The sequence below is a fragment of the Artemia sp. Qi Xiang Cuo genome, chromosome 2 (genome assembly GCF_049724085.1).
Source record: "Artemia sp. Qi Xiang Cuo chromosome 2, ASM4972408v1, whole genome shotgun sequence".
NCBI lineage: Eukaryota > Metazoa > Arthropoda > Branchiopoda > Anostraca > Artemiidae > Artemia > Artemia sp. Qi Xiang Cuo.
Genome location: NC_142795.1, coordinates 70,382,559 through 70,395,250, shown reverse-complemented (window position 1 = coordinate 70,395,250; position 12,692 = coordinate 70,382,559). Strand labels below are relative to the sequence as shown.

The window sequence follows — 12,692 nt, the reverse complement described above, 5'->3', positions numbered from 1 at the left end:
TTTTTGATTTTGGGTCCATCAGTATATATGTGGGTAAAATCAATCCAATGTGTTGTCAGTCTATACCACTCTAATTTTAAACTTAATGACCCTACATGCTTGTTGCTGTCATCTAAAACTAAATTAGTTGCCTTACTAATTCCATTAAGACTTGAGGAGAGGCCATCTATGTTTGGGGTTAGTACCTGGCATGGGAGACTAGCATCATTCATCAGAGAAGAAAATTTATAAACTTTAGGGGCAAACCTTGGTCTAAACTGGAGATGTTGGTCCCATGTATTGTTTATTGTTTTTAGTTGCGGGGGGTCAAGTCCCCCGGGTGAACTTGGCACAACGTATGTCTAGTTGGACTTTCTATCTTCGTCTTCTCAAAGAATAATACACCACTTGGGATGGTTATCTATATGCCAAATTTGTATCTATTTCGTGGGAAAGTTTTAGAGAGGAAGAGATTAAAATATATATATATAATATTATATTCTAACAAGAACTGATGTAAGTAAAGAGCAAGATTGAAACTTAAAAAAATAAAAAACTGCTTTATATTTTATGCGACCAACTCATCATGTTTCTCTACTTTTACAACATTTTGATAAATTAGGACTTTACTGAAAACACAAAACCGATGTAAATAAAAACAAGGAACAGAAGGGTCCTTAAGTAGCCTACAGAAAATAAAATGTAGCTCCCAAAAGCCTTCCGTCAGTTATGACAACTTTTAACATAAATCTAGATTCCCCAACGAACTCAAGAAAAAACAAAGAAATTTTACCTTTTCAATTAAAAAGCCATTAGTCAGCATGCAAATTGACAGGCTGATTTATGAGGCAATTCATTAGTTTCACCAGCTATATTATCAATTAGTAATAACATACATTTCTAACTGTGGAAATACGCTTCAAAATTATTTACAACTATCAGTCATAAAATCCAAAAACCCTGTTGTTCCTGCCTATGATTAAACAAAAAAACAAGTTTTTTTTTAAACTGAAAGTAAGGAGCGACAATAAAACTTAAAACGAACAGAAATTATTCCGTATATGAAAGGGGCTGTCCCCTCCTCAATCCCTTGCTCTTTAAACTAAAGTTTTTTATTGTTTTAAAAAATGGAGTTATGAGAAAGAGTCAAACTTTAGCGTAAAGAGCGAGGCATTGAGGAGGAGACAGCCCCTTTCATTTACAGAATAATTTCTGTTCGTTTAAATTTTCAATGTCGCTCCTTACTTTCAGTTAAAAAAAACTTGTTTTTTTTATTTAATTTCTGAACGTTTTTGAATTAATGTAGGTTTTGATTTTGGCTCACCGTACATGAATAATTAAAACGAGATTTGCAGATATTTTCCTCTTTTTGGATAAATAGCGTTCTCGAAAGTTGTTTAATTTTATTTACGAATGTTTTTATTAGTAATAAATATACTTAACTTATGAATTAACCTACGTAACGAACTTCTGTATTCGTATATTTTTATTAGGTATATTAGGGGGTTCGCCCCTAGTCAATACCTCGCTCTTTGCACTAAATTTCGAATTTTGTTCGAATTCTTTAAGAATGACCCCTTAATCACAAAGGCCGTTAATTAGAATAAATAGTTCCTATGAAAGTACTAAAAAAAATAGCGTAAAGAGCGAGGTATTGACTAGGGGGCGAACCCAGTCATATACGTAATAATTTCTGTTCGTTTTAAGTTTTGGTGTTGCTTCTTACTTTCAGTTGAAAGCCTTGCAGTCGTTCCCCCGGTGACTGTGGTGTATTAATTATCCTCAAAGGCATAGCTTTTATTTTTTTTTACCATGCTGAACAAAATGGGTATCTCAAAATTTTTATCGGGTGACTTTGGGCACTAGAACTTTTAATTTCCATTCGAATGAACCCTCTCGCGAGATTCTAGGACCACCGGGTCGATACAATCACCCCTGGGAAAAAAAAACAAACAAAAAAGCAAATAAAGACGCATCCGTGATCTTTCTTCTGGCAAAAAATACAAAATTCCAAATTTTTGCAGATAGGTGCTTGAAACCTCTACTGTACGGTTCTTTGATACGCTGAATATGATGGTATGATTTTCATTAAGATTCTGTGACTTTTAGGGGTTGTTTCCCTCTTTTTTTTTGAAAATAAGGCAAATTTTCTCAGACGCGTAACTTGATGAAACTTATATATTTGAAATCAGCACAAAAATCTGATTCTTGTGATGTATCTATTGGTATTAAAGTTCCATTTTTCAGAGTTTCGTTTACTATTGAGCTGGGTCGCTCCTTCCTTATAGTTTGTTACCACGAACTGTTTGATGCGGGGACATAAAAGCTATGATGTAAGTTTCTGAGGCCAGTCTGTAACACTCACACTACCAACACACCTTTAAATAAGATTTATCTACAAAATAACATTTAACACGTTGCACCAAATTAGGTGAAGTCAAATAACATTAACATCCTTAAATTACATTATCCCCTTGGAAAAGCAGCCTAAAGCCCATCATGTTCCAACTCAGTAAATGTCATAAACAGTTTTGTGTTTTCAGTAAAGCCTTAGTTTTTCAAAATTCTGCAGATATACGGAAACATCATGAGTCAGGTTATTTGAATTAGTTTTATAGATGTGTGTTGCGTAGATCGCGAAGAAATATTCAAGTTCACTTTCAACTTTTTCACTTTTGTTGTGTAGATCGCGAAGTTTCAACTTCACTTTTAACTTCCGTCAGAAAAACTTCGTTTTTTACAAAGCTTTATAAATAATATATGACTCATAATTGCGCATTCTTATCTTAAGTTTGATCAAGACTAAGTCGTTCTATTTCTTTCCTTCAACTTAACCTTTGTTATTACGACCACGTTTTATACTTAGATTAATGCCCAAGTAGAATAGTCCAACCCTTCAATACAAAGTAAACAAATGAAAATATAGGGGAATGGATGTAGTATTTTAAATAAGACGGTGAAAAAAAATAGAAAAAACAAACTTTTAATAATAAAAAGGTCCGAATATTTTAACTTCACATCCGGAAGCATTTATCAACGGAAAAAGTACTAAATTAAACAGGGCATACACATAAATAAAAGACAAAAGAAAAAAGCAAAAAACACAGACGAAAAACAAAGAAACTCTAATATTACTAATGTCTAATACGGCAAATGTTCGTCACTTCAAGTAGCACGTGAATCAAACAAAATCAGGATAATGTGCAGCAGGGAGGCGGTTCTTATTTGATTTTTTAATGATATCTAACAAATGAAACACTTTGTTAAAAAAAAACCGAAAAAACAACAATATGGATAATAAAAACAAAACAAAAATAAACAAAACAAAACAATATGGATGAATAGTAACTGTTCTGCCTCGGCCGAAACAACATGTCTCAGTGTAAAGCTTGTAGTCCAGGACTTTTAGGGTTTGACCCGGACAAAATTGCAATATAAACGAAAATGGTACCAAAATAATCAGAAAAAAATTCTCTACACCAAACTACAATTGTGTATAACTCCGAGCGGTGCGAGTACCCGAAAAACATGGGAAAAGGTGGAAATGCGGGGGAAATTGGGGAAAATACAGAACATGCCCAAAAAATAATTCAAAGTGAATTTTCGGTTGCTCTCCCATACGCTGATCACAAAACTGACATCTAAAATTCAGTATAGAATAAAAGTACTATGGAAAACGGGGGGAACAGGGGGAAGAGGGGACAAAATTTAAAAATACAGGGTAGGGGTAGAAAGCACTTTGAAATATGTTTTCTGGGGTCTTTCTATCTGCTGATCCCGAAACTGACATCTAAAATGAAATAAAGAGCATGAGCCCCACCATAACGGGGGAAAAAGGGGAAAGAGGAGAAGAAAAGGGACAATTGAAGTCATGGGGTAAAAATCAGTTTGAAATGTGTTTTCTGGGGTTTTCCTATCTGCTTATCACGAAACTGACACCTAAAATGAAGGAAAGAAAACGAGAACCATGAAAACCGAACAAAACTGGGGGAAATAACGGAAAAGGGGAAGGGAAGCCTGACTCCTGAGCCAGGTGCTAATGGCTAATAAGTAGGCCTATGGACAAATTAACTCGCTTAAGTATCAAACTTTTACTTTCTTGAATCACAGACATTTCTTACAACCATTTGAATTACTAAACATAAGGAAAACAACCGCTTGGCAGTGATCACAGTATAAAACTTCATCTATTATAGGTAAAATTTGTACTTTCGTAGGCAATATCGTTGAATAAAAAACTAAAAAAAGAACTTCAGTAACTATAGGTAAAATCTGCACTTTTTAAGGCAGTAGAGTTGACTTGAAAAACACTGCATTGATGTCACTAGTCGAGCTCCTCGTCTTCGACAATCTCGTTGTCCCTGTTCAAACAGTTGATACCCTGACATTCTCCGCACGCGAACGTACACGCTAATCCATTTTTCTTGCTGCTGCATCGCGAGTTATCGCAGCCTGTCTTACAGTTGCATCTCACAACACTCAAAAGAGTCTGAGGTGCGGGCAACAAATCGGTCATCACAGGTGAGTATTTATGGTCTCTGAAGAGCCAACCCCAGTCAGCCGGGTCGAGGTCAGCTGGTTCCCCTTTCCAACGGGATACCTGGAGGCGCACTCACTGCGAGTGGAATGAAGCTGCAGCTTCGGTTGGCGGAAGCCTTTCAGGCTTAACAAACGCCGTAGTATTTGACGAAGAAATTTTTTCCAAGAAAATTCGATGTCGCAGCTTAGTGAGATTTTCGTTTGGTCGTACTTTATACAAGATGAGGAGAAGATATTCACCCGCTTTCACAATTTCATCTTTAGACGATGATTCATCCAGAAACACTCCGCATTTTTTTCTGAACACTTCGCTCTTCTTCAAAAGAGGTAGCACAGCTTGCTTTCCAAGTCCGAAAACTCGTGAGGTCGTGTCACATCCCAAGAGTGCGTGCCCTACCAGAAGTAGCCTGGATACTTCTCCCATTTTTTGTAACTTCGTTGAGGCACCTGAACCGTGTTATCGCTTCTTTTGCGTTCGTTGACGATTCGAAGTAAAGTGTTTTTGCATTAGGCGGGAGGTGATACAAGAGTAGAATCAGAAGGTCAGTGTCGTTGCCAAGAACTATTGTTTCAGAGTTTTCTGCTTTCGTTACGGCAGTCTTCACGATTAGATAGTCAGCATCATCCTTCGCATGGACGACTTCAAATCCTTTGGCTCTGAGTTTTTCCCCCATGTAGCTTATAATTCGCTGTTTGTTCTGAGAGTTGTTCAAAAACTCTTCCTTCTTTTTCTGGAGCTTCATCCCTAAACTGAAATCGATCACTTGATGCTGGCTTCCCTTACATCGTCGGTTGTGGGTTGCATATTTCGTGGTTGGACCAGCGCTGTATCCATCGAAGACAACAGTAGGGGAGGTACAGCGTCGAGTAACAAAACTAACATAGCTGTCACATATTGAATCATAAGTATCACCAATCTTCCATGGTAGTTGCTGAAGCAGCCAACCTCCGTCAACTATAGTGACACGATTTGACGTTGGCAGGTGGTGAATCGAGTCTGTTTTCGCTTCTTACCATATTGCTTTCGCTAGTGCATGTTTGTCTGGTTGACGCATTATGCCAGAATTCTCAAACAAAGCGGGCGGATAACTGCACAGTTCGTAACGTAAAGTTTCTGCCATGTCATTTTCAGATGTATGGGCAGCAGTCGAAAGACGTTGAAAAAGCAGTGCAGGGTCGATATGCAAAATCTCGCCATCTATCCTTATGTTCCCATCGGATGCCAGTGTAACGACTTTGTCTTTCTTCCTGAATGAAAAACTTTCGAAGGATTGGCCATCCATGCGCTGGAGGATCAGCTCACCTACAGCTTTAGCATCCTCTGCATTGACGCCTTTTTGGGCAATCAGCCCAGAACCTATACTTCTCAGCACTCTGGAACTAGTGAAAGGACAGTTCTCTAGAAGGAATTCAAGAAATGTCATTATATCCTTAGTACCTCTCTTTATTCGTGCTACGGTGGCAGTAACGTGCTGTTCGCTAGAAGTGTACTCTAGGCCAGTCAGTTTCGGCATTAGATCATTCACTGAAGTGAGCAGTGGTATAGACATTGTCTATATGTCTCTCTGAAGCTCAGTCATGCCTTTTACTTCAGATGTCATTCCGTCAGGATAGGTTTTGTCGTCGATGCTGGAACTCCGCGGTGACTAGTCTACCTTGCTTCTCTTACTGAATGTCAAATTAGAACAGGATTATGTTGACGAACCCACGCGCTTGTTGATACGGAATACGGAATAAAGTAATTTCAGTATCTTTCCGTATTTCTTTCTCGAGTTTTTTTTTGCCTTTTCCGAACCTATGGGGCAGCCGAACCTCTATAGATCTCCTGTATTAACATTTGTAAACATGTCCACGTGCTTTCTACCCCTACCCTGTATATTTCCCTTTTTCCCCTCCCTCCCCCTTAGTTCCCCGTTTTATGTTGGTCTATTTTTTTATGTAATTTTAGTTCTCAATTTCGTAATACCCAGATAGGAATACCCCAGAAAATATCTTTCAAACCACTTTCTACCCCTACCCTGTATTCTTCTCTTTTCTCCCCCATTTCCCCTGTTCCCCCGTTTTCCGTAGTACTCTTTTTCTATACTGAATTTTAGTCGTAATCAGCGTATGTGAAAACCTCAGAAAACTCACTTTAAACTATTTTCTGGGCATGTTTGGCATTTTCCCCATTTTCCCCCGCATTTCCCCCTTTTCCCCTGTTTTTCGGGTACTCGCCCCACTCGGATTTATGGGGACTTTTAGTATGTTGTACAGAATTTTTTTTTGATCATTTTGGTACCATTTTCGTTTATATTGCAATTTTGTCCGGGTTCGACACTTTTTTGAGCTAAAAGTCCTGGACTATTGTATAACCACAATTCTGTTTTACGATATTACACCTCTACATCTCTTTTAAGATTTTCGTATCGATAGGAGTACTGCTATTCTCAGTTTCTTTTTTTTTTAACTTCAAAAAATCATTACCCTGATTGGTCAATCACTAAAAATATAGTTGAAAGCTGAAGATAGGCAAATCACCAGTTACTCAGGGAACACATTATTGGTTCTATACCCATGCGTATTTTTACTCTTATCCATGTAACTGTAAGGCGGCTCAGTGATAAATTCAGGGATAACATTGTTCGAGGGGATAGATGACAGACTTGGTAATTTCTGATGGTACTATCAGAGTTTAGAAGTGTTGCTTTGGGTCGAAATGATAACATTCTCGTTTCTTTGTTCTTCTTCTTAGTTTAATAAAATGGCGTTTTTTTATAGTTATTCATTTTCTATTAAAGTTTTTCGAAGTCCTGAGAGAAGTTTTAGACAGATCTGGAGAAAATAAACTGGCAGATGTATTTAAGAACAAATACTTAAGAAGTGGGAACGTCTTAGAAACCCCAGTTATTGGTACAAATGGTGCATTGGAAACAATTGTTCACGGGGATTTCTGGAACAACAATATCTTGTATAGAATTTCTGAACCAGGAAAGGTAAGACTGTTAATTATTTTAAATCATATCAGATTCTTCCTGGTCAATGAAATTAAGACTAATTTAAAAGACAAATAAACTTGTTAGAGTGTTGGCCTTATAACCACATAAGGCCAACACATTGGTAAATATTCCTCTTTTCGCCGCACTCTGTCCAGAACTTCTAATCTTTCCAGTTCTCAAGAAATCTACAGAGCTTTTAGATTATACCCTTACCGACCTTGGCGTAATCTTTTTACGCTTGTATAATTATTTTGACAAGGAAGAGAGGCTGGAGACCAAAATCAATAAAAGAACTGTAACTAATTAGTTGTTTTAATGCTTGGAATACCTAATCGGGACTTTTATGTAGCATCTGTATATTTCTGTTTTTAAAATACTACTCTTTTTGTTGTTTTTTTGTGATTTCACTATTCGGTAGGCTCAATGAGCCTACCTGCAAATCTCGCTGATCAGAGCCAAGATTTGTAGACAAGAAATTTTTCGTTGTACCTTCAGAATTTTTCCTCAGTAGGACTGCCTGAATTTAGGATGGAATATAATCATATTCAACATTCTAAAATTTTAGAATAAAACCTGAACTGGAACAAAGTTCTAGTCATTCTCATCTAAATATAAAATAAAAATGTACCAAAATATAAGAAAATGACCTGTGAACTGAACATAAAGCATTCAATAACAACAAAAAGAAGAAAAATCCTATTCTGATCTGTGAAACTTGCGGAAAGATCTTTCTTTTTTACTTAACTTTGAGCAGGATCTTACATAGAGGTAGTTCTTGCTGACTAGCACCTGACTACGTTACTTACTTGAGTGGCATATAGCACTCTACAATACTGGATGCATTAGTGCTTGATCGCTGATGGAAATCAGAACGACTTAAAGGTAACATTTGGGTTCATTTGAGATCGAAAAAAAAGTTGACTGTATGACTTCCTTAGTGAAAACTGTTGTATCTCTCCTATGTGGAAGACCTGGTGCGATCCCCACATGAGAGGAAACGTGTGAAACTCGTCAAGAGACATCAAAGAAATGCCTCTGATTTACTTTTTCGGGTCTAATTTTCTACCATTAAGAAAAAAGACAAAAAAAACAAAAAAAAAGATGGACCAACGCTAAGACATGGCTTTGACCCAGCTCAAGATCAGGCTCTATTTTCTTTAATGCGTATTTGAAAGCACAGTGGCTTAATGCTCAACTTGACAATACGAGGCCTGGAATTTGATTCTAGCTGCCTCAAGGTTTGGTGAGGTTCCTAGAATTTAGAAAGAAGAATTCCAAAATAAGAACATGTTTTTTTTTTACTTCGCTTTGCAATTTTATTCGCTTTGAAACAAAATCATCTCTTTGAAGGTCGAAGACCTAATGATGATTGATTTTCAAATTTCGCGCATTGGACATCCTTGTGAAGATTTGGGCTTCTATTTGTTTGGCAACACAACTGCCAAATTTCGGGATACACACCTCACTGATGTACTTCGAGATTATTATAAAGAAGTTTGTCAGGTTCTAGCAATTCTTGGACACAATGTAGAAGAAGATAATGGTTACTCTTTTGACAGTTTTCTTGATGAGTGGAAACAAAGGCTTTTAAGGTATTTACATATCTTTTCTTTTCATCTTTTTCTTCAAAACATGTTATATACAAAAGATAGTTCTTAGATATATAGGCATCCTAGGAACTAGAAATTCAAAATTGAGCACATAAATTCCTGGTAAGTCAGTTGAATTTTTACCCATAATAATTTGCTTGGTGCCCTGTTTACTCCACTATGGTTGTATTTCAAAGAATTTTGGTCCAAACGATTTGGACTACGAACCGAGCAGAACTTCATTACATGAGACAAGTGGAATTTATTTTAGATCAACGGGATGAGAGATCAAGGGATTAATCAAAGTGATGACCTTTCATGGCCTTATCAAAGGAGAGGGAGTTAGAGAAACGTGTGGAGTCAATAGAATTCCCGCCTAGACAAAATTACCATGATTTATTAAATATTTAGTTTTGTAAATAAACATGTTCAGACATTATAATTTTCAAGTTATTTAGCATTTTTAAATTCGATTCATTTGTACCGAATTGTTTTTAGTACGAAACTAAGAAAAGACAACACAACACAAACTACTAGGCATACTACTACAACAAACTTGTTACATTTTGGAGCTACCCAGGGTTAAAGCAATGGTGAACATTTTCCAGCTCATGAATGTATGAAAGAAAAAATAAGCAGTGTCATGTTACATTAGCCTACTTAGAAAAACATTGGACTCTTTCACTTTTTCGTCATGAAATTAAGGAGCAACATTAATAACTAAAACGAACATAAAGTGTTCCGTATATGAGGGGAGTTGCCTTCTATTCAATACCACTCTCTTCGCCTTAGAGTTTTTAAGAACTTTAAAAAAAAAGTTGGTTATTCTAAATAAACGGTCCTTGTGTTTCAGGAATTGTTCTTTAAGAGTTGGAACAAAAGGTTTAATTTTAGCGTAAACATCGGTGTATTGAAGATGAGGCAGTCCCCCTCATATACTGAATAATTTATGTCTGTTTCAAGCTTTATTGTTCCTCCTTACTTTCAGCTGAAAAATAAAATGTATTATTATTTAATTTCTGATAATTTTTCAAATAATGCCACCCGCCTCTTCCTTCTTGGAAGTTTCCCCACTCACAAAAAATTCCTCCATGGAAATTTACACTGTTTAAAATGCTCCCCTTGGGAACTTACCCCGGGCAATTCCATCTTCGCTGCAGATTCCCCCCCCCCCCAAAAAAAATATTTCTTGCGGACAATTCCGCCTGAAAAATTTTCCTTAGTATACTGTCATTCGAAAAAACACTTAATTTTGTTTCCTTTCTGATCGTTTTTACATTCATACCGGAATTTCTCCCTGTGTTGAAAATTAGTTCCAGATCCCTCCCCGCCCTACAATGTGAAGTTTCTCTAGTGGGAAATTTACCCAGAAGAATTCCTCCCGCTGATAATTTCCCACGAAGAATTTCTCCTGCGGAAAAATCCCCCTCCACCGAGAAATCCCCCATAAAATTTCAAAGCAGTTGCTGTGATGTTCTCATTGAAGTAAATCTATTAGCTTATGTTCCCTACGTGGATCAGTTGCGACAATTGTATTTTTAGTGGGGGTGGTTTTATTTGTTTTGAGTTTAGTTTTTTTTTCTTTGTTGTTGTTTCTCTTATGCTGAGGAGGACGCCTAGTTTACATACAAGCGAAATATCCGCGTTGTTTTCATCTTTTTCTCTACTGACCGCAGTCTCGTTTGTCGTTTTTTCATTGATTTTTTTCTCTCTTTGTTAATTTTTTGTCATGGCTGGCCTGTTCGGCTTAAGATCTTTCAATAGTGACATTAGAACTCAAAATGAAAAGAAATTATCCTCTTAATCAGGAGGGCTGACTCCTCTGAGCCCCTGCTCTTTGAGGATATTTTAGATTTATGATTATGTAAGAAATGCACAGGTAAAAGGGGTTCTTTTTATTTTCTTTAATTACACTATTCTTTCTTTTTGTGTGGTGCATAAGGCAACGAACGAATTACTGACTAAGTATGCTTTTTTAATGGATGGAGGGAGGGCGAGGGGGTGGACCTATCCTGTCCAAAGAGAGTGAGTCTTGAGTACTACTTACTTGGGTGTTGCTTAGCCAACTTCACATAAATATAAGCAGGACAAACTCCTGCTTATATTTAAGCAGGAAAAGAGATGGTTGTGGTTGCAAAATAAGGCATGTCCCTACTTTTCTCCAGTTTTAGGTTTTAATTTTTGCTTTACTTAATAGTAAAAAATGTCCTTGGCTACCCTTAACTACAAGGGTCTCAAAGTTTGGCACACTCTCAAAATCTCATGATTATTACTAAAGACCAACAGCTTTCTATTAGTTTAAATAACTTAGTTTAAAATATGCATGATCCGAGGGGTCGCTCTCTCTCAGATAAAATATCCTGTCCAAAGGAAGTGGGTCTTGAGTACTACTTACTTGGGTGTTGCTTAGCCAACTTCACATAAATATAAGCAGGACAAACTCCTGCTTATATTTAAGCAGGAAAAGAGATGGTTGTGGATGCAAAATAAGGCATGTCCCTACTTTTCTCCAGTTTTAGGTTTTAATTTTTGCTTTACTTAATGGTAAAAAATGTCCTTGGCTACCCTTAACTACAAGGGTCTCAAAGTTTGGCACACTCTCAAAATCTCATGATTATTACTAAAGACCAACAGCTTTCTATTAGTTTAAATAACTTAGTTTAAAATATGCATGATCCGAAGGGTCGCTCTCTCTCAGATACAATATATATCAGGTGGCGTGTGCCAAACGTGATGGAACTCTGCTGAGTTTTGGGAAGTATGCCATGCGTTTCGAGGACTGTGCCAAGCGTGGCAGAACTTTGACAAGTGTGGCAGAACTGTGGAACACATGGTGTTACGAAGAAGAGGAAACATTGCAAGGTTTACTTATGTTCGGCCTAAAAATTATCTGAAACGTGATGTTGTGGCTTCATTCAGCTTGAAAATACTGAGTTTGGATTCGGCTTTGACCAAAAATGCTATTTGAAAGTTCGGGTGGACACAAATGTAAAATTCAGGTTTGGTCGGATCCTAATAAAAATTGAGAAGTTTGGCACGAGTTGTATATCAAAGAGTTCGTGAGCCCCTATTGTTTGGGTTCAAAACACAGTTCGTGCCTAATGTCCCTGCTGTCCCTAATTTTGCATAAATGTAAATATAGAGTAATTACTAGAAACCTGACATCACTGGTCCAAATGCAAAAAAAACAGCTTTAAGATCTCTCTCCCAATCGATTTGATGAGTAAATCTAAGTGGGCGTGATCTTTACTAAAAAAAAAGTGACCTGAGTCACAAATTGAAAGCCTTTACGTAATCCATGCCATAATCACACTCGTTAATTTAAAAAAACAATATCAAGATTTAATAATATGAGTTTCACTGATTTTATCAGCAAACTTGTTCTATATATAAAAATATCCTGTTAACAAAAAATTAGGGGAGAAAAAGGGGTTTTGATTTGGAAAAACCAGGGAAAAAGAATAAAAAACAAACAACACATTAATAAAAGACGAAAAAACGACAAAACAAAAGAAAAAAAACAAAGACAAAACAAATAAATAAAAAATACATCTTGATAAATTTTCACAATACTGCAAAACTGTAACATAAAAACAACACCTGAAAA

At 36.7% G+C, this 12,692-nt stretch overlaps 1 protein-coding gene across 1 annotated transcript in view; it reads left to right on the top strand.

The window, feature by feature from the left end:
* The window catches only part of LOC148955563 (uncharacterized), a 40,959-nt gene that overhangs the window by 17,001 nt on the left and 11,266 nt on the right, over positions 1–12,692 (top strand). The window contains exons 6-7 of the mRNA XM_089107628.1: positions 7,299–7,493; positions 8,847–9,088. Of these exons, the coding sequence (XP_088963754.1) occupies positions 7,299–7,493; positions 8,847–9,088 (437 nt within the window). The remainder of the gene's footprint in view (positions 1–7,298; positions 7,494–8,846; positions 9,089–12,692) is intronic.